Source organism: Dendropsophus ebraccatus, chromosome 6 (assembly GCF_027789765.1).
Source record: "Dendropsophus ebraccatus isolate aDenEbr1 chromosome 6, aDenEbr1.pat, whole genome shotgun sequence".
Lineage (NCBI taxonomy): Eukaryota > Metazoa > Chordata > Amphibia > Anura > Hylidae > Dendropsophus > Dendropsophus ebraccatus.
This window is the reverse complement of record NC_091459.1, coordinates 148,908,985-148,931,183: the sequence shown is the minus strand read 5'-3', so window position 1 is coordinate 148,931,183 and position 22,199 is coordinate 148,908,985. Positions and strand designations below refer to the sequence as shown.

The following is a 22,199-nucleotide window of genomic DNA, read 5'->3' as shown; positions in this document are numbered from 1 at the left end:
GGAAAAAAGTAAAATACAAATCTGAAAGTTCTGGGAAAATCCAATCAGGATGAAATATTTAATGTTTGTTTCGTTTCCGTGCTCCATGTTCCAGTCCTACAATATATATGACAGAAGGAGCAGTGTTACTATACCTGTGCTGAAATGGGAGAAGAACGAAAAAAAACAAAAAAAAAACAACAAAAATAGCAACAGGAGACAATCCAAATCTTCAAAAATTCACCTTTTTTTAAATCAGTCAACAACTTTTCTATTTTGGTGCCGTATTTCCAATGAAACGCGTGGTATGACGAGACGGGGATCACAAGAGCTCTGTGTGGTCCTCACAAAGTAGGTTGTAGATTCCTATGTCTTTGGAAAGGGATTCAAAAAGTCTGATATACAAGTGGGAGTGAAATATTTTATCGCTTAGAATGAATGAATTCAGACTAATGACAACCTGCAAAGACCAGGGCGTCCCCCGTAAGCTCGGCCCAAGAACGGGACCCAATTACAGCAGTTCACTTAAAGATGTCACTAGAACTAGAGAACTAGAAGACTGAGATGGAAGCCGCCAGTCCTCAGATCTACAGGGGAGGAAACTATCACTGTCTGCACAGAAGAAGATAACCCTAACACGATAAAAAGATGAAATCTGATCGATTACTATAGGCAACAAATACCTATCACCTTCGTATGTTCTGGATGGAGACGGCAAAGGCAGAAAGATTTACACAGAGGGCTAGAAAATGTTACAGTTTCAATGGAAAAACATTCTAGAATGTGATGTCAGAGAGCACTAGACTATTATATTATACTGTATATTCGAGCCAAGAGCGACAATACTTCCTCCATTAAATAAAACGACCCATCCGTGACTTTTTGGGGCAATATATTATTGCTATTGTTTGGTTGTGCCGAGCCATCTCTTCCTAGCGTCTGCATATTACTGCTGATTTGTTGTATTTTCTTTTCGATCATCTATGAACATGAGATAGTGTTTAAATGAAGATCAATGATTGGCAGATCACAGATCATCACATGACAATAAAAACAACATAGAACTAAATGGCAGTGAAATAATAGAGGGAAATCAGGCTGTAAAAAAAGATAAGAGTCAGATCTGAGGATTCAAGGTAAAATAGTGGAGAATGGAAGAAATACAATAAAGTAAGATTAGTGATATTTTTCCAATTACCAATAAATCGAGTCATGGTGTATGATGTATCCGGCATCTTCTCTCCTCCGTCCTTACTGAGTGGCCTTTATAAACCATTGGATAGATTCCACCAGAGATAAGAGTGAGAACAACACATTATATGTAATTAGAATATTTGTGTTATTAATTATTAGATATAAATTATTTCCCATATGTAAGGGTTGAAAAGTCTTCAACTGACAGAAAACAATATAAGAACCATACATTATTTTACTTTGTTGTTGTAATATTTATAATTATTGTTATTATTACTTTTGAAAGGGCCTTTGATTTAAAAACAAACATACAGATTATATGGGGTTAATATCCAGAATATAACATAAAACTAAGAAAAAATAATGTGAATAAAGTAAATGGCAAACTGATATAGAGAGAGTGAGGACCCTGCCTGCAAGGGCTTACATAGTGAGAGAGGACCCTGCCAAAGAGGCCTTACATAGGGAGAGAAGACCCTGCCCACCAGGGCTTCATATTGAGAGAGGACCCTGCCCACCAGGGCTTACATAGTAAGAGAGGAGCCTGCCAGCAAGGGCTTACATAGGGAGTGAGGACCCTGCCCATGAGGACTAACATAGGGAGGGAGGACCCTGCCCACAAGGCCTTCCATAGGAAGAGAAGACCCTGCCCACGAGGACTAACATAGAGAGAGAGGAAAAAAAGTGAATAAAGTAAATGGCAAACTGATACATAGAGAGTGAGGTCCCTGCCGGCAAGGGCTTACATAGTGATAGAGGACCCTGCCAAAGAGGCCTTACATAGGGAGAGAAGACCCTGCCCACCAGGGCTTCATATTGAGAGAGGACCCTGCCCACCAGGGCTTACATAGTAAGAGAGGAGCCTGCCAGCAAGGGCTTACATAGGGAGTGAGGACCCTGCCCATGAGGACTAACATAGGGAGGGAGGACCCTGCCCACAAGGCCTTCCATAGGAAGAGAAGACCCTGCCCACGAGGACTAACATAGAGAGAGAGGAAAAAAAGTGAATAAAGTAAATGGCAAACTGATACATAGAGAGTGAGGTCCCTGCCGGCAAGGGCTTACATAGTGATAGAGGACCCTGCCCACGAGGGCTTATATGTTGAGAGAGGACCCTGCCCACGAGGGCTTACATAGTGAGAGAGGACCCTGCCCACGAGGGCTTACATAGTGAGAGAGGACCCTGCCCGCCAGGGCTTACATAGTGAGAAAGGACCCTGACCATGAGGACTAACATAGGAAGTAGAGGATCCTGCCCGCCAGGGCTTACATAGTGAGAGAGGACCCTGCCCGCGAGGGCTTACATAGTGAGAGAGGACCCTGCCCACGAGTGCTTACATAGTGAGAGAGGACCCTGCCCACGAGGGCTTACATAGTGAGAGAGGACCCTGCCCACGAGGGTTTACATAGTGAGAGAGGACCCTGCCCACGAGGGCTTACATAGTGAGAGAGGACCCTGCCCACGAGGGTTTACATAGTGAGAGAGGACCCTGCCCACAAGGGCTTACAAAGGGAGAGAGGAACCTGCCTACGAAGACTAACAAAGTAAGAGAGGACCCTGTCCATGAGGGCTTACATAGTGAGAGAGGACCCTGTCCACGAGGGCCTACATAGTGAGAGAGGACCCTGCCCGCCAGGGCTTACATAGTGAGAGAAGACCCTGCCCATGAGGACTAACATAGGGAGGGAGGACCCTGCCCGCAAGGGCTTAGATAGGAAGTAGAGGACCCTGCCTGCCAGGGCTTACATAGTGAGAGAGGACCCTGCCCACGAGGGCTTACATAGTGAGAGAGGACCCTGCCCACGAGGGCTTACATAGTGAGAGAGGACCCTGCCCACGAGGGCTTACATAGTGAGAGAGGACCCTGCCCACGAGGGCTTACATAGTGAGAGAGGACCCTGTTTACAAGGGCTTACATAGTGAGAGAGGACCCTGCCCACAAGGGCTTACATAGTGAGAGAGGACCCTGCTCACGAGGGCTTACATAGTGAGAGAGGACCCTGCCCGCAAGGGCTTACATAGGGAGAGAGGAGCCTACCTACGAAGACTAACAAAGTAAGAGAGGACCCTGCCCATGAGGGCTTACATAGTGAGAGAGGACTCTGCCCACGAAGACTAACATAGTGAGAGAGGACCCTGCCCACGAGGGCTTACATAGTGAGAGAAGACCCTGCCCACGAGGGCTTACATAGTGAGAGAGGACCCTGCCCACAAGGGCTTACATAGGGAGAGAGGACCCTGCTCATGAGGGCTTAAATAGTGAGAGAAGACCCTGCCCACAAGGGCTTACATAGTGAGAGAAGACCCTGCCCACAAAGACTAACATAGTGAGAGAGGACCCTGCCCACGAGGGCTTACATAGTGAGAGAAGACCCTGCCCACAAAGACTAACATAGTGAGAGAGGACCCTGCTCACGAAGACTAACATAGTGAGAGAGGACCCTGCCCACGAGGGCTTACATAGTGAGAGAAGACCCTGCCCGCGATGGCCTACATAGTGAGAGAGGACCCTGCCCACAAGGGCTTACATAGGGAGAGAGAACCCTGCCCGCCAGAACTTACTTAGGGAGAGAGGACCCTGCCCACAAGGACAAACATAGGGAGAGAGGAGCCTGTCCACGAGGCCTTACATAGGGAGAGAGGACCCTGCCAACAAGGGCTTACATAGTGAGAGAGGACCCTGCCCGCGAGGGCTTACATAGTGAGAGAGGACCCTGCCCACGAGGGCTTACATAGTGAGAGAGGTCCCTGCCCACAAGGGCTTACATAGGGAGAGAGAACCCTGCCCGCCAGAACTTACTTAGGGAGAGAAGACCCTGTCCACAAGGACAAACATAGGGAGAGAGGAGCCTGTCCACGAGGCCTTACATAGGGAGAAAGGGCCCTGCCAACAAGGGCTTACATAGTGAGAGAGGACCCTGCCCGCGAGGGCTTACATAGGGAGAGAGAACCCTGCCCGCCAGGGATTACACAGTAATAGAGGACCCTGTCCGCGAGGGCTTGCATAGTGGGAGAGGACTTTGCCCACCTGGGCTATACATAGTCAGAGAGGACCCCGTTTGTGAGGACTTGCATAGTGATAGAGGACACTGCAGTGAGAGCTTACATAGGGAGAGAGGACAGGGACATGAGGGTTTACATAGGCAGACAGAGTGACAGGAGGGTAAGGGGCAGGATATGTTGGGTTAGTGAGCTTCACAGTAAGGGGGAAGCTTGGGAGTCATTTTGGAGGTGCTTCAGTGAGGTGAAGAAGAGAGCATAGACAAAGGTCTTGTGAGGATTGAAGGTTGTGTGAGGGGCAGTTTTGAGAGACCAGGTCAGAGATGTATGGAGGGGCAGGGTGTAGATGGCCTTGTATGTCATGGTTAACAATTTAAACTAAATGTGTCGGGCAATGGGAGCCAGTGAAGGGATCGGTGAAGGGGAGAGACAAGAGAGAAGCAAACTGAGAGGCAGACGATAGAGGGGAGAGGCAAAGGAGGGAGTAGAGAGGTGGACCAGGGCTACAAAGGTAACGAGGTGTGCGCAAGTGGGAGACAAGGGATGAAAGAGTTGTAGAAGAAGGGAACGGTTGTCTGTACTCCTTCTCCATGACATATCCTCTGCCTTTGACACAGCGCGAGGATATGGCGGTCAGCAGATAATTGGCCACTTTGATGATGGCTGCTGGAAAGGTGGGAGTGGAGAGACAGATTGTAGGTGGTCAAAAAGTGATGAAATGTGGGAGGACAGTTCAAGTTAAACTGTTAGGCTGCATTCACACGTTCCGTGTATGGCTTAACTTTGACAATTTTAGTGTTTTTATAAGGCATCGTGTGAATTCAGATTACCGTCTAGATTAGTAGTTCCCAACAAGGATGCTGGAGGGGGTGCCGCAGCTTTCCAGTAGGCTTATACCACCTGAACGCGCATGGACACCTGTGGTTTGGCATGGGCCTCTAGGGTTTTCTGATATCTGGACGATAATTCTTGACTGTCTGTATTTGGCGGTGTGTTACTTTTATAGATTAGCAAACTATAGAAAAGTTCGGTTAGACAGGTCCACCGAACTTTGGCATAAAAGGTGGGGTTCATCCAAACTGGACCTTAAACGAACTGAACTAAAACAGCTAAACAATTACAGGTGGTTAGCTGCTTCGGTGTGGTTCAGCTGTTTGGTCATTATACTTACTTGCCCTCAATGTATTCGGTCTCCGGTGTCCCCCACAACCAAAATCCTGCTCAGCCAATAACTGACTGAGGGACAGTGTCACGGGTAATGATTAGCTGAGCAGGCCGTCACTCTCATCTCTGGGGTGACAGCCCACTCAGCCAGTGACTGACAGGACAGCACTGCAGCCATTGATTGGCTGAGCGGGATGGAGACACCAGAGACGTAGAGGAGGATACCAGGGGCGCGCTGACAGGTAAGAATAACTTATTATGTAATTTTTTTTTATCTGCAGCCGTCGTTTTGAATGAATTTTAAAACAAAGCTTGCAAAAATTTGCTTCGTTAATTATTTGTTGCGATTCTGGTTTTGCTCATCCCTAGTTATTATTCATTTCTTCATTCTGCATTATCTTCTCATTTTATATACTGGTCTTGGAGAGCTCATTATTTCTTGGTGCTTGTCTTTTCTTTTACAAGCATAAGAGCATTTAGGGCGTTGCTTAAGCCGGAGAGCATCGGTGAGCTCCACCCGTCCCGCCCACTTTGCATATTCATACATGCACAGAGGCTGTGCAGGGAAGCACAGCCGGGCACCGGGCTGGCAGCCGTACCTCCCGCCCCCGGGGCACCCCTCCCCCCGCAGATCAAGCAATACACTACCCCTTCACCCGCTCCGGGCGCCGACACCTCCTCCTTCACTGCTGTTATCAGCTGCTGCTTGCAGGTTCTGTGCACTGAGGACCCGCCCCCACTGGGGCTTCTGACAGTCACTGCTCCTGGAGTTGTGAGCCTGGACAGAAGATCAGCCCCCCGGACCCGTCCCCTGGCAGAACACATGGCCGGACGCAAGGAGAGGGTGACTGCAGCGGCCGCAACTACAGCCTCTCTGTGTAACTGTTGGCGCGCTGGGCACTGCCAGCTGCAGTGTCCGGGCTGACAACTACATGAGCAGCGACTGTCAAAAGCCCAGTGGGGGGGGGGGGGGTGTCCTCAGTGCAAGCAGCAGCTGATAACAGCAGTGAAGAGGAGGTAGCGGCGCCCGGAGCAAGTGAAGGGGTAGTGTATTGCTTTATCTGAGGGGTGCCCCGGTGGCGGGAGGTACGGCTGCCAGTCCGGTGCACGGTTGTGCTTTCCTGCACAGCCTTTGTGTATACAGCCCACTATGCATGTATGAATATGCATAGTGGGCGGGGTGGGAGGGGGCGGGCTAGCTGGGGCTCACCGCTGCTCTCCCGCTTAAGCAACGCCCTAAATGCTCTTATGCTACTAATTTGCATAAGAGCATTTAGCGTTTTTAGAAACAATGCGGGGGCGTACAGGGCTAAAAGTAGTGGCTGTGTATTACTGACATACACAGCTACTGCGGCATATCAGCAGGTTCTCTGGGAAGAACTTGCTGATAGTGCTGCTTTAATCTAAAAAACTATATTCAAAGAAATAAAATATTTTATGAGAAAACCATCTTGTCCAGTCTTGGAGCGACTATATCTCAGAATGTCTTACTGAATTTTGGGTTAAAATGTTCCAAGCCCCTTCTTTCACGTCATTATTCCTCAGGCTGTAGATCAAAGGATTTAAGGCCGGTGTAAAAACCATATAATTCAGAGAGATATATTTGAGATAAGATGAAAAACTTGTCTGTCCCATGTACATGGTCAGACTCGTCCCAAAGAACATGAAGACCACGGTGAGGTGGGAGGCGCAGGTGGAGAAGGCTTTAGATCTACCCTGAGCTGAACGGATCTTTAATATAGAATGAATGATAGAAATATAAGATACCAGGATGAATATAGGCGGTGATAGCAATGTGAATAAGCCTATAAGAACGATAGTTATTTTATAAAAGAAGATGTCACCACAAGCCAATTCTAAAATTGCCAAAACTTCACAAAAAAAGTGATTAAGTCGATTTTCTCCGCAGAACACAAAAGGTTTTACTATCGTGGGAAAAACCGAAAAGACGATACTGGCTAGCCACATTATGACGGTGATGTAGCCACATAGTCTCCAGCTCATAATGGTGGTGTAATGTAAGGGGGAGCATATAGCGATATACCGGTCATAGGCCATCACCGCCAGTAATATACACTCTATCCCCCCTAGAACCAGAACCGCGTTCATCTGCATCAAGCAGCCAATGACGAAGATCCTTCTTTTCCGTGATAATAGGTCAATCAGTAGTTTTGGAACGGTGCTGGATGAGAAGCACAAGTCCAGGAAGGACAGATTACCAAGGAAGTAATACATAGGAGTGTGTAACTTACGAGTCACCATAACCGTGAAGATCAGGAAACCATTTTCCAAAACAGTTAATATATAAATGATAAAAAAACAGGACAAAAAGGAAAATGCAAATCAGCAAATCCTGGGAGAATCCAATCAGGATGAAATATTTAATGTTAGTTTGGTTCCCGTGCTCCATGGTCCAGTCCTACAATATATATGACAGAAGGAGCAGTGTTATTATTAGAATTATTATAATGGACTCTACCGATTACTAGTTGGGTTTGGATAACAATGTTTATATGCTTATGGGTTTGTATCTCACTACAATAAACCTTTGAACTTTACCGTTCCTTCGGAGCTGGAGGCCATCCTTTACTCTACTGATTATGCACATCTTCAGACTTTTGGTCATTTATTTTTTTTTCTTTTATGGAGCCTTATTTACCATAAGATTCCCTTATGTTAAAGTCTGAAGACACCTCAATGACATGGCGTATAATAAATTACCTAAAATCCCAGAAAAAATAATCAATACAAAGCTAACAAAGGCCAGAGCATTGTTCAAAAATAAGCCGTCACACGGCTCTGGGGATGGGAAAATAAACTAAAATCGGTAGCTAAAGTCGGTAACTTCACCTTTGAGAAACGGAATGGATTTCCTGTTGGGGTCACGTGTGGAGACTGGCGGCCGCTCCAGGACCATAAGATGCTTCTTACAGAGCCGCTCCTTAGTTGTCCCGCCTGTGTTTTCTGGGTTATTGTCATGTTGGAAGACCCAGCCATTAACCATCTTCAATGCTCTTACTGAGGGAAAGAGGTTGCTGGCCAAAATCTTGCCCATCCATTCTCCCTTCAGTATGGAGCAGTCGTTCTCTCCCCTTTGCAGAAAAGCATCCCCAAAGTATGATGTAAAAGTAAAATGTAATTTTTGGTTGGGACTGTGTCCTTGGGGTTGTACTTATTCTTCAAAACATGATGAGTGGAGTTGATACCAAAAAGCTGGTGTGAGTAGGGGGACCTTCTGTGTCCGGCATAATTATAATTCATGATGGTGTTGTGTGTTACTAACGGTAATCTATGGGAGAGCTGGGACTGTGGTCCCAACTCTCTTTAGGTCTTTGACCAGGTCCTCCCATGTAGTTCTGGGCAGACTTCGGACCTTTTTTAGAATTATCCTTACCCCATGAGGCGAGATCTTGCATGGACCCCAAGAACAAGAAAGACTGACAGTCATCTTGAGTTTCTTCCATTTTCTAATAATTGCACCAACAGTTGTTGCCTTTTCACCAAGCTGCTGCCTATTGCCCTGTAGCCCATTCCAGCCTTGTGCAGGTCTACATTGTTGTCCCTGGTGTCCTTAGACAGCTCTTTGGTCTTGGCCATGGTGGAGAGGTTGGAGTGTGATGAGTGTGAGGACAGGTGATTATTATCCAGGTAATGAGGGCAGAGGGGGAGGAGACACTAACAGCTCTGGTTAGTTGGTGATCAAATTCTTATTTCATGTAATAAAATGCAAATTAATTAAAAATCATACAATGTGATTTTCACTTTTTTAAAAATAGATTCTGTATCTCACAGTTAAAGTGTACCTCCAATAAGAATGACACCCCTCTCCATTCTGTGTAGGTGGGAAAACATACAAAGTCGGCAGTGTATCAAATACTTATTTCCCCCACTGTATCTACATGTTTTTTTTTAAGCTTAATTTTTCTAAAGTCGTAAAATATATCTACAGAGGAGGAAACTATTACTGTCGGCACAGAACAAGTTAAGCCTAACACGACAAACAGATGAAATCTCCGTAATCACAATAGGCAATGAATACCTTTCCCTTCCATCTTATTGAGAAATCATCTTCTGGACGGAGAATGTAAAGAGCGAGAGAGACGGAGAGATTTAGATCAGGAAATGTTATGGTTCAGCAACAAAAATAAGTATAGGAATAATTTTTAGCATGGGATATAGGAGATGACTGGAGAAGACAGCACATTGGAAATGACATCTACATTGGAAATGTTATTGTATTACAAATGACTGAAAATTCCTATAATTTTTTTTATTATACCTTTTAACATGAGATACCGTTTCAATCAAGAGCAAAGAGCGATAGATCAGAGATCATTACCTGGCAATAAAAACAATATCATTGGTCATAAGTTATGGGAATGGGAGAACATCTGAATCCAATCGGGCTGTAAAAAAAGCTAAAAGTCAGATCTGAGGTGTTAAGGTCAAATAGGGGAGAATGAACTAAAAAACAATAGAATAAAGTATGTGATATGTTTCCATCCACCATTTATTACATATCTAAATACATCCGGTCATGGTGTGCGGTGTATCCGGCATCATCTCTCCTCCGTCCTTTATAAACCATTGTGTATTCTCCACCAGAGATTACAGTAACAACAACCCTCATTATTTGTCATTACAATAGTTCTCTTATTTAATTCTTAGATATAAATTATTTCCCACGTGTAAAGTATCAGCGATCTCCAAATGACATCATATAAAACAAAATAGAAAGGCACAATTCAATATTTATATTGTAATATTTCATATGTTTTGCCATTGTAGAAATATAAAATTCACTACTCACAAAAAGTTAGGGATATTTGGCCTGCAAGTGAAATTTAGGAAAATATTAAAAGTTCTTGCTCCAGTAATATTCTGTCATGGGGTATATAAGTATATAAGTGTAACAGACTAGAGGGAGAATGGAGGTTATGCTGAATAAGGGCGCATTCACACTACGGAATCCGGACGGATAACCCACCGCGGATTCCGCCACTCGCATCTCCGCCCGTGCCATTGACTCCATTTTATGGTCGGCCGGATTCCGCTTTGAGGTGCAAAAGTGACTTTTACTTGAAGCATATACATTTAACAGTCTCCTAATATGGCTGTCGGCCAGAGATGGGTCACTGGTGTTCAAATGGAGATAAGTGTTGTATAAGGAGTCACCCTTTGGGAGTTGGATAAGTCGTGAACCATAAACTAGTGGAATGGAAGTCCTTCAGGGTTATCTGGGCCGTAAGCCACAACAGTTTGGTTCTCAGAATATACTAAGGGGATGTCGATAAGTTTCCCCACAGCGTAAAATACCTTGAAGAGATGATCAGTCCTTCCTTCTTGGTATTGGTAGATGAAGTGTCGGATCCTCGGGGTAGGCGGGGACCACAGGAGCCAGAATGACGGCGCTTCACGGCTTCAGGTTTAACCCTTTAAGGACATGGCCCATTTTTGTTTTTACGTTTTCGGTTTTTCCTCCTTGTGTTTAAAAGGTCATAGCACTTGCATTTTTCCACCTAGAAACCCACATGACCCCTTATTTTTTGCGTCACTAATTGTACTTTGCAATTACAGGCTGAATTTTTGCATAAAGTACACTGCGAAACCAGAAAAAAATTCAAAGTGTGGTGAAATTGAAAAAAAAAAATGCATTTCTTTTATTTGGGGGAAATGTGTTTTTACGCCATTCACCCTGGGGTAAAACTGACTTGTTATATATGTTCCTCAAGTTGTTACGATTAAAACGATATATAACATGTATAACTTTTATTGTATCGGATGGCCTGTAAAAAATTCAAACCGTTGTTAACCAATATACGTTCCTTAAAATCGCTCCATTCCCAGGCTTATAGCGCTTTTATCCTTTGGTCTATGGGGCTGTGCGAGGTGTCATTTTTTGCGCCATGATGTGATCTTTCTATCGGTACCTTGATTGCCCATATACGTCTTTTTGATCGCTTTTTATTACATTTTTTCTGGATTTGATGCGACCAAAAATGCGCAATTTTGCACTTTGGGATTTTTTTGCGCTGACGCCGTTTACCGTACGAGATCAGGAATGTGATTAATTAATAGTTCGGGCGATTACGCACGCGGCGATAGCAAAGATGTTTATTTATTTATTTATTTGTTTACTTTTATTTAAAACCTGGGAAAAGGGGGGTGATTCAGACTTTAATTAGGGGAGGGGGCTTTTTACTATTAACAACACTTTATTTATTTTTTTACACATATACTAGAAGCCCCCCTGGGGTTAGGGTTATTCCCCCTAGGGGACTTCTAGTATATACACTTGGATCTCTCACTGAGATCTCTGCAGCATAGATATGCTGCAGAGATCCATGAGATCGGCACTCGTTTGCTTTCGGCTGCTGCAGCCGAAAACGAACGAGTGCCGAGCCGAGGACGGCGCCATCTTGGACGCGTCCCCGGCCGGCATCAGTAACGGAGATCGCTCCTCCGGGACAAGGTCCCGGAGGAGCGATCTCCCCCACTAGACCCCAGGGAAACGTTGCCTCCGGTAATCGGAGGCAGCTGTCAACTTTGACAGCTGCCTCCGATTAGCTAATTAGCGGGCACGGCGATCAGACCGTGCCCGCTAATAGCAGCGGTCCCGGGCTACTCGCGGCACCCGGGATCGCGGCACTTCAAAGCGGGGCCGCCGCGCGGCCCCGCTTTGAAGTGCAAGTGCGGACATATGACGTACCGGTACGTCATATGTCCTTAAGAGGTTAATGAAGTAAAACAATGAATTTTAATGGTCTCATAAACAACGCGTTTCGAGGCATAAATTGCCCCTTTGTCAAGTAGGACATAGTGTAACATATGCAAAAAAAATATAGAACAAGGTCAGCTCACCGTGTGAATATGTCCCAATATTGACGGCAACCCTCTTGGTAAGGAGCAGGTGATAAGACATGGGCCGTTCACCCAGGTACGCAGTCCATAAAAGTAGAAGGAAATCACAGCTCCAAAAAAACGTGTATCATAGGCAGAGGGTCCTTTATATATATGTCAAAGTATCTGTTTGGCAGGAAATTGTAAAAAAGGTGCCGCCCCCTGGGGTCAGAGGTGACTGAAACAGATCAAATCAAATGCTAACAATATACACTTGAATACAACATGATTACATTTGTTAAAAGTATAAAAGACTCTTATGTGCATACAATCACGATTTCTATTATTTAAAATAAAATAAAAGTGACATCACAGAGGTCCGTATCACATGTTCATTTTTTTGGCGGTGATTTTGAATAAACTTTATTGTGTGCACTTTTTTCTTTGTTGGTAGAGACATAACTTTATTTATAAAACAAATGATAAAAATCACTTGATCAGTTTTTTTTTTATAGTGGTTTTGAATAAACTTTATTGTGTGCACTTTTTTCTTTGTTTGTAGGGGCATAACTTTATTTATAAAACAAATGATAAAAATCACATGATCGTTTTTTTTTTTTTTGGGGGGGGTTTGAATAAACTTTATTGTGTGCACTTTTTTATTTGTTTGTAGTGGCATAACTTAAAAAAAAAAAAAATGACATAAGGAATGGGGATTAAAACATGTCTAATTAATATACATATACATGAGGTACATGTGTGCCTATGATAATGGGTAACCATAGATTAAGCTAAATGGGCTAAATGAGCTGGATAGGACTGAGTTAAAACTTTATTATGGATAGGTGGAAGGTGGTGGAAGGTGAAAGGATATTATGGCGGAGAGAATATATTAAAGGTTGATTTCGAAAGCTTCATTCAGGCCATTAGGAGACAATGTATCCAGTTTAAAGATCCAAAACATCTCGCATCTCTTTAATTTCTGGAATCGATTCGAAGCATCTGCGGGTATATGATCAATTGGGCAGATTTTGAAGCCAGAGAAGTCATTGCTGTGGTGTATGGAAGCGTGTCTTGATACGCTATGTTTCATAAACCCTGTGTTTACATTATGACGATGTTTATTGATTCTTGTTCTCAGGGGCATTATAGTTCTCCCTATATACTGAAGTCCACAGGGGCAGGTGAGTAAGTATACTACAAAATCTGTTGCACAAGTTAAGTGATGTTTTATAGGAAATTTTTCTTTAGTGATTTTACTGGAGAATTGCTTTGTACATATGATGTTCTCACAGCACTTACATCTAGGGTTATCGCATTTGTTGGTTTCATTTATGATGTTAGTATTTTTAGTAGGTATTTTGGTTGGACGTAGTTTACTGGGGGCCAAACAATTTTTAAGGGTTTTTGCCCTACGGTAAATGAACCTTGGAGTACGTGGGATCTCTTTTCTGAGGATAGGATCACACAGTAGAATCTTCTAATGTTTCTTGAAGAGGTCTTCCATTCTTTTATGGTTCGAATTGAAGGTAGTGATAAAAGCTAAATTAAACTGTTTGACTTTATCTTGTTCTACAGTTGTTTTCTGTCGTGATAGTTGTAAACACTCTTCTTGCGTAAGATTATTAGTTATTCTTGGAGCTGAGTCGACTACTTTTGTAGGGTAGCCTTTCGCTGCGAATCTATTCCTCAAAATACCACATTGCGTTTCATAGTCACTATCTTTAGTGCAATTTTTTCGAATTCTCTTAAATTGACTGAAGGGGATGTTGTCCTTCCATTTCTTCAGGTGAGAACTATGATAATCCAAATAACTATTACTGTCTACTTTTTTGAAATGTGTTTTTGTGATGACTTTCTCTTTTTCTGTGCTGAGTTCTAGATCCAAATATTCTACTTGGTCGCGGGAGTACGTGGCCGTGAAGGTGAGTCCCCAGGAGTTCTCGTTTAGGTAAGATACAAAATTTTTTGCTTCATCGATTGTACTATTCCATATAAGGATGAGGTCATCAATATACCGTTTGAACAAATGTTTTTTCGGAAGCCAGATGGGATTGGAATAAATAAAGACTTCTTCAAAGACTTCACTGGCTGCTACGGCTACTACCTCTCTCCTCACTGATAGTGCATACAGGTGTTGTGTTCTTAGCACAACACCATCAGGTGAGCAGTTTTATTATCAGCTTGTTCGACCTACAATCTGTTGTTTACGTTATCACCCTATGGCGCCCTTTCCACTTTTTTAGCCCTCCTTCTTGGTATTAACAATAATAAGTAAGCTCCTTCGCTCTTTACCGCCATATGTCGCGCTCTCTCAGTCTTTGTTGAGCTGACTCCTGTTATTCTCCTCACAGGCTGTGGTCTCCTCAGGTAATAATGTTACTCCTATCACAGCTGCACTTAACCGCTTAGGGAATAGCTGTCACAGCTGCCTCTTATGGGGAGCTCATTAAAATAGCTCCGCCCTATTTCTAGACATTTCTCTTAGCTGGTGTAATACACTAAGGAGGCACTAGGTGGTGCTGTTTTCTAACTCCCTGACTGTGGTGTGTGTAAAGGGAAGTAATGAACCATCTCTACCTACCAAGTCTTCACCTACCAAGTCTTCAAAAAATGGAAAAACAAACGCAGAGGTGGAAGGGAACATAGACGTGCCTTCACAACTGCAAGCCAGGAGTCGTCCTCAGCTGTGAGAGGCAGTGTCCTTCTTCACAATCACTTACAGACGTGCAGATTAAGGTTCTATCACTCGGACTAAACTTTGCCCCGGTAAGGTATTTTGACATCTTTTCTACCATGTTGGACGGTAACAAATTTATTAGAGATCTAACGGTTAAGAGACTTTTTTTGATTGTGAGGGGGAGTCACAACCATCCCCCCATTGTGGCTATCATAATGAGTTTGCAAACTAGAACTTTAATGAACAGGTGGCATTCAACCATGGGTGTGATGTGCAGCCATTTCTATGTTATCCAGGCTTGTGCATTTTGTGTATTCTGTCTCTTTTCTTTGTGGTTTTGCACTCCTCCCAGTAAGACCCATACGTGACCGCTAAGCGGGAAGTGATGTGCATGGTAAGTATCAGAATCAGAACGTGCATAGAGAGGAGGACATATAGTCTAAACGAATTATTATGGAGAGACAGGTAATCAGGGTTGTTCCACTTCCAACGCGTTTCCCCTATGTGGTGTGCATAGGTTCATCAGGGAATATTGTGGAGATGGTATGTATATTGTCCTCAAATAAAGGTCTGTAGTATCTGGATAAATGAAAAGCACAATGAAGGTGGGGGATTAGTATATGGTATCTAAATCCCTAGGTCTGGTGTGTGTAGGATGCCGGAGATACCTCTAATGAGACGCTGTGTTGATGCTGAGAACAAAGATGGCGATCATTGTGTGTTGTGTCGCACACCTGGGGAGTCAAATGCATGTGGTAAGGTAAGGCAGGTATACCCTTAGGTTAAAAATTGTATAAGGAAGCTACTTACTGCTAGATAATAAAATTAAAGGTCTTGTAGAAGCACCACTATGGTAGCCGACGTTCATGTTGGCTGATCATTGAAGTTGTTTGTCTTTGAAGATGTTGAAAGACAAACGACTTATACAGCAACGATCTGCAGCCGCCGCTCCATGAAATAGGAGCGAAGGCAGCAGACTGCCGCCATATCCTACGGGCTGCCCGGACAATCATCCATCACCCAGGCAGCCCCCTTGTACCTCCCCCCTGCCCTTCCCAGACTCACCCGCTCGCCGCTGCCGCGTGGAATAGCGGCTGCAGCGAGCGGGAACGAGGAGCAAACGATCGCTCACAGCTCGTTTGCTCCTCACTGGCGGCCCGTGACAGCTGTTTCACGTGCATTGGCATGTTTCTCCAGACATCTGGAGAAGTGTGCTGATGCACGCGAAACAGCTTTCACATTTCCCACATGGTGCTGGCTTCCTGGCCGTCTGTTGTACTATGATGGTTTTTAATGGATTGAAATAAAAGTCACATTTTATGGTGAGTGCCCTACCCATTACTCCTTCTTGTTTACTGTTATATGACTGGATTATTAACAACTTTCAGTGAGCACCCCACTAAATGATTATTGGCAATATATCAGCGCGACATTCTAATAGGACTCTGTTCACATGACGATTGTGCCGATCTCTTTTTCTACGTTTTGCGACTTATTCTGTGCATTAGTTGTTCTTTGATGTATGTAGGGTGCACAACCAGTAAACACTAGCCACACTACAAACCGTAATTTTTCTGGTGCTTCATGTCACTTTGCCACTGAGCACTGTAAATCCACCACCACTAGACACACCTGTCCTGTACACTGTAACACCACCACCACCACTAGACACACCTGCCCTGTACATTGTAACACCATCACCACTAGACACACCTGCCCTGTACATTGTAACACCACCAGCACTAGACACACCTGCCCTGTACATTGTAACACCACCAGCACTAGACACACCTGCCCTGTACATTGTAACACCACCAGCACTAGACACACCTGCCCTGTACACTGTAACACCACCACTAGACACACCTGTCCTGTACACTGTAACACCACCACCACTAGACACACCTGCCCTGTACACTGTAACACCACCACTAGACACACCTGTCCTGTACACTGTAACACCACCACTAGACACACCTGCCTGTACACTGTAACACCACCACCACCAATAGACACACCTGCCCTGTACACTGTAACACCACCACCACCAATAGACACACCTTCCCTGTACACTGTAACACCACCACTAGACACACCTGCCCTGTACACTGTAACACCACCACTAAACACACCACTTGTCCACAAAAATTTGAGTGCTGAAATAGTATTTGACATTTGTTCTGTTAAGATGGGTTATATGAAGACTTTTTGCCTTTTGCATCGGGGAAATCATTAACAAATAATAAATTATTATAATTTTTTTAAAATGAAAACTAATGACTGATGTGCCGCCATCTCCCCGGTGCTTCATTGTTTACTCCAGATACAGTAACATGTATAAAAGCCACTAAGAGAGAGAGCGACCGGAGGAGAGAAGAATCCGAAGGCCGTGCGCAGGATGACTGTATTATTCCTTACACTACACCATCACAGACCCAGTGACTGCTAAGGTTTGGTTGTTATCCTGATTTTCCTAGATGACAATCGGTATCGTTACATAGATGGCAACATAAATCCGACCAAAGTACACAATGCAGGTATGCCGCTACTTATTACCATAAACCCCTCCACATTATCCTGTCTGACTTCCTCATTCATAGAAAAAAAAAAGATCTTTGATTGTGTGCAAACATCATTGCGTTTGTATTTGATTTTTATTTCTAAAGATAAGAGAAAAAAAGTATATCGGGGTATTTTGTGTGTTAACTTGCCAAATAATCTCCTTGGGCAGTGCAATGTATCGGGTGCCATGGAAACTACATGTAGGAACAAGGACTCCTGTCAGTTTGACAAGAGTCCCTGCTCTAGTATTTGCTGCATGTGCTTACCTGTTAAACCCCAAAAGCTGTTTGTGTAAATCTACTCAGTGCTCCCTGATCCTGCAAACCGTTTACTCCCCCTCACAGTTTTTCCCTGCACAGCAGCCCTGTCCATCTGATTGTACAGGAACTTGTACTGCAGGCCCATTCAAGTAAATTGGGTATTTTTTGCACAACTCTGTTTCAAAAATCATGGAAGCTATACCATTGTGGTGTCCCCTTTATTCTCCTTAAAACTGGGACAAGAGTTAAGGACCTGTCTAGGGCACCACCACCTACCTGACCTGGGTGCAAACCTGACAGTGACCACTAATGCTGGGAATAGAGGCCATTTTCCTTGAATCCCTGAAATAGTAAGCACTGCTTCCATCTGCAATTGTGTCCTTAGGAGACGGAGAAAAGACGCCATGTGCCTAACCTGCTAGAGCAGTAGAAGACCTTCTCCTGGTTCTAGTTCTCATAACTGATGCCTGTCAAAACATTCATGAAGGGCGCAGGTCCAAAGGAGGTATAAGTTGATCAAAAACAATGATTTATTGAATGTTAAAAATCCATAAAAATATTAAAAAGCGACAACGCGTTTCTAAACCGGACTGGTTTCTTTTTCAAGGGTCCTGACACATGAAAAAGAAACCAGTCTGGGTGCCCCCACACATGCTTTTTTTTTGGCGTTTTTGATGTAAAAAAAAAACAAAAAACAAAAACATGCCAGAAGAACGCCAATGCGGCACATGTCTTTTCCCCCCACGAGTTAGCTTTTTTTGGTGTTTTTCCAGGATTTTCAGGCAGTGTGAAGCCAGGCTGATGCTGCGTTTACACAGAGCGATAATTCGCCCGATCGTACGATTAACGATTTCGAAGTAACAATTTTTTTATAACGATCAGCATATAGACGGACAGATATATCGTACGGAAAAATTTTTTGCCATCGTTTTGCGAACGCTTAAGCCTATCTCGCACATAATGGAAATATTATGTAGGCTCTCTAGGAGTAAGTACTATGTAGCTGATTTGTGAAGGCGAATCACTTACAGAGAGTTATTTATCGTAAAGTATATCACACTTTTATCTTATTAAAAACAAGTTAAAATTCATAAATTCTTAAAAAATGCATATAAAATAAATCAAAACAAACACTAAGTTCGGTTCATAACAAAGTAAAATATGTATCTCGCACATACACTCATCGGCCACTTTATTAGGTACACCATGCTAGTAACGGGTTGGACCCCCTTTTGCCTTCAGAACTGCCCCAATTCTTGGTGGCATAGATACAACAAGGTGCTGGAAGCTTCCTCAGAGATTTGGTCCATAGTGACATGATGACATCACACAGTTGCCGCAGATTTGTCGGCTGCACATCCATGATGCCAATCTCCCGTTCCACCACATCCCAAAGATGCTCTATTGGATTGAGATCTGGTGACTGTGGAGGCCATTGGAGTACAGTGAACTCATTGTCATGTTCAAGCAGAAATCGAGACTCATCAGACCAGGCAACGTTTTTCCAATCTTCTACTGTCCAATTTCGATAAGCTTGTGCAAATTGTAGCCTCAGTTTCCTGTTCTTAGCTGAGCGGAGTGGCACCCGGTGTGGTCTTCTGCTGCTGTAGCCCATCTGCCTCAAAGTTGGCCGCACTGTGCGTTCAGAGATGCTCTTCTGCCTACCTTGGTTGTAACGCTTGGCTATTTGAGTCGCTGTTGCCTTTCTATCAGCTCGAACCAGTCTGCCCATTCTCCTCTGACCTCTGGCATCAACAAGGCATTTCCGCCCACAGAACTGCCGCTCACTGGATGTTTTTTCTTTTTCGGACCATTCTCTGTAAACCCTAGAGATGGTTGTGCGTGAAAATCCCAGTAGATCAGCAGTTTCTGAAATACTCAGACCAGCCCTGGCACCAACAACCATGCCACGTTCAAAGGCCCTCAAATCACCTTTCTTCCCCATACTGATGCTCGGTTTGAACTGCAGGAGATTGTCTTGACCATGTCTACATGCCTAAATGCACTGAGTTGCCGCCATGTGATTGGCTGATTAGAAATTAAGTGGTAACATGCAGTTGGACAGATGTACCTAATAAAGTGGCCGGTGAGTGTACATTAAATAGGTGAATGACTGTTTACACGGAACGATCTGCAAATTTTTTGCGAACGACGAACGACCATTTTTGAAGATCAAACTGAACGATTTCTTGCTCTTCGCTTGATCATTCGCTGCGTTTACACGTACGATTACCATTTGAAGTCGATCGTTATCAAGCAAATTCGAACGATAATAGTTCCATGTAAACGCAGCATAAGATGGAAAAATCCTTTTAGGATGTTGTAATGTTGATCCTTGTTAAGAAGCAGGTGTTATTTCCTGAATAACATCAAGTATAAATGTATTGTGGTATAGAAAGTTCTCTTTCATTTTTGTCCATTTATCAAAATATTACAAAAAATTATAAAATTTCAGCTTTTTTTAAAAATTGATTTAGGTGATTTTTTTAATAACTCATTTTCAGTTCTAAAAATGTCTAATCAATTAATATTATTATTATAAAGGACAAACAGTTTTAAGTTTTTATTAAGCACTGAAGTACATTTTTGACAAGATTTTACTTTTTCATGAAGTTGTGAGACCATTACTTGTGACCTGCAGCATGGAGCTCGGAAACTGGACCATGAATACAGAATTTATCCTGATTGGATTTTCCCAGAATTTTCAAATTAGTGTCTATCTTTTCATTTTGTTCTTCGTTATTTATATTTTGACCATATTGGGGAATGGGTTCTTAATCGGCACGGTTATCGTCACTCCTAAGTTACACACTCCGATGTATTATTTCCTCTGTAATCTGTCTTTCCTGGATTTATGCTACTCATCGTGCACCGTTCCAAAATTACTTTTTGATGTTTTATCGAAGAAAAGAAGAATTTCTGTCATTATGTGCTTGACACAGATGAACATCGGCCTTATCCTAGGAGGAATTGAGTGTATGTTACTGGCGGTGATGGCCTATGACCGGTATATCGCTATATGCTCCCCCTTACATTACACCACCATTATGAGCTGGAGGGTGTGTAGATACATCACAGTTATCATCTGGTTTGGAAGTCTCATCTTATCATCATTCCCCACCATGTCACGGCCTCTTGTATTCTGTAAGGAGAACCAACTCAATCATTTTTTTTGTGAGATTTTGTTGCTCCTGGAGGTGGCGTGCGGTGACCTCTCCTTCTATAAGATAACGATAGTTGTTGTTGGTTTTTTCACTCTTCTGTCACCACCTGTTTTTATCATTGGATCTTATACTTGTATCATTGTTTCTATATTAAAAATGCGATCTTCACGGGGTCGTTCTAGGGCTTTCTCCACCTGCGCCTCCCATGTCACTGTGGTTATTATGTTTTTTGGGACAAGTATGACCATGTACATGGGACAGACTAGAAGTTTTTCTCCTTATCTGAAATATATTTCTTTAGTGTATATGGTTATTACTCCTGTGTTAAATCCCTTGATTTACAGCTTGAGAAATAATGACGTCAAACAAGCGTTTGGGAAAATATTGACCAGATGTTCATTATCACAGCATCATTGGCCGCAGAATACGGGCAGAACAGCCTTATGTACGTAAAGCTTAAAGACTCTGCACTGTACAGCCTACCCGGGAGTAGTGGCACTAGTAGCAGCTGGAACTCGATGGTGGCTGTGCGTTGTTCACCATTAGTGACTTTCAGCCATTGCAACTATCTTTTTTCTTGTGTAAGGAAGTGTCACCCACCTTATCACCATATGGTCATGGAAGCTGTCTTCTCCTGTAAGGGCTCGTTCCCACTGAGGAAAGGTAGCGGAATTCCGCGATGGAATTGTCCGCCGTTAGCCTCCCGCTCATAATGGGAGTCTATGGGAGGCGCGCGCTCCTGCCCTGTCCGCGCTGAAGAATGAACATGTTCATTCTTCAGCGCGGACAGGGCAGGAGCGCGCGCCTCCCATAGACTCCCATTATGAGCGGGAGGCTAACGGCATTCCGCGGCGGACAATTCCGTCGCGGAATTCCGCTACCTTTCCTCAGTGGGAACGAGCCCTAAGCGCTGAACAAACAGAAGTTGCTGAAGGTTGACGGCTTCCATAGACATGTGCCATTCTGCCAGCAGACGATGCTGAAGTTATATTAATTTACAAAAGAAAGGGGGGGGGGGGGTTCCAAGAGCTAAATGAGGCATGTTTGGGAATAGATGGGCCATATGGAGCTGGGCTCTTGTGGCCACATCACAGGCTACCTGACCACTGTCAGGCTCCATTTTCTCTTGGGTTCCAGTGTTGCAGGAGATCCAGGTGGCTGGTGGGAGCCCGGGGCATGGGGATTGAAAAGTAGAGACTCCTTCAAAGCAGCCATATCTCAGCCAAAGAGCAGATAATCAATAAAAGGTATGCAGTGGATCCTGGTTAGGTGACCCCTCTGCTTGTGTATAGATGGATACTTTTGTAAAAACAGGCAACCACAACAATGTTTTTGCATTAGTGAAGCAACCATCT

At 43.8% G+C, this 22,199-nt stretch overlaps 1 protein-coding gene across 1 annotated transcript; it reads left to right on the top strand.

The window, feature by feature from the left end:
* The first annotated feature begins 20,322 nt into the window (after positions 1-20,322).
* On the top strand, positions 20,323-21,297 carry LOC138795353 (olfactory receptor 13H1-like). The gene has a single exon (XM_069974341.1). It carries the CDS (start codon positions 20,323-20,325, stop codon positions 21,295-21,297), a length of 975 nt encoding a protein of 324 aa, XP_069830442.1.
* The last annotated feature ends 902 nt before the right edge of the window (positions 21,298-22,199 follow it).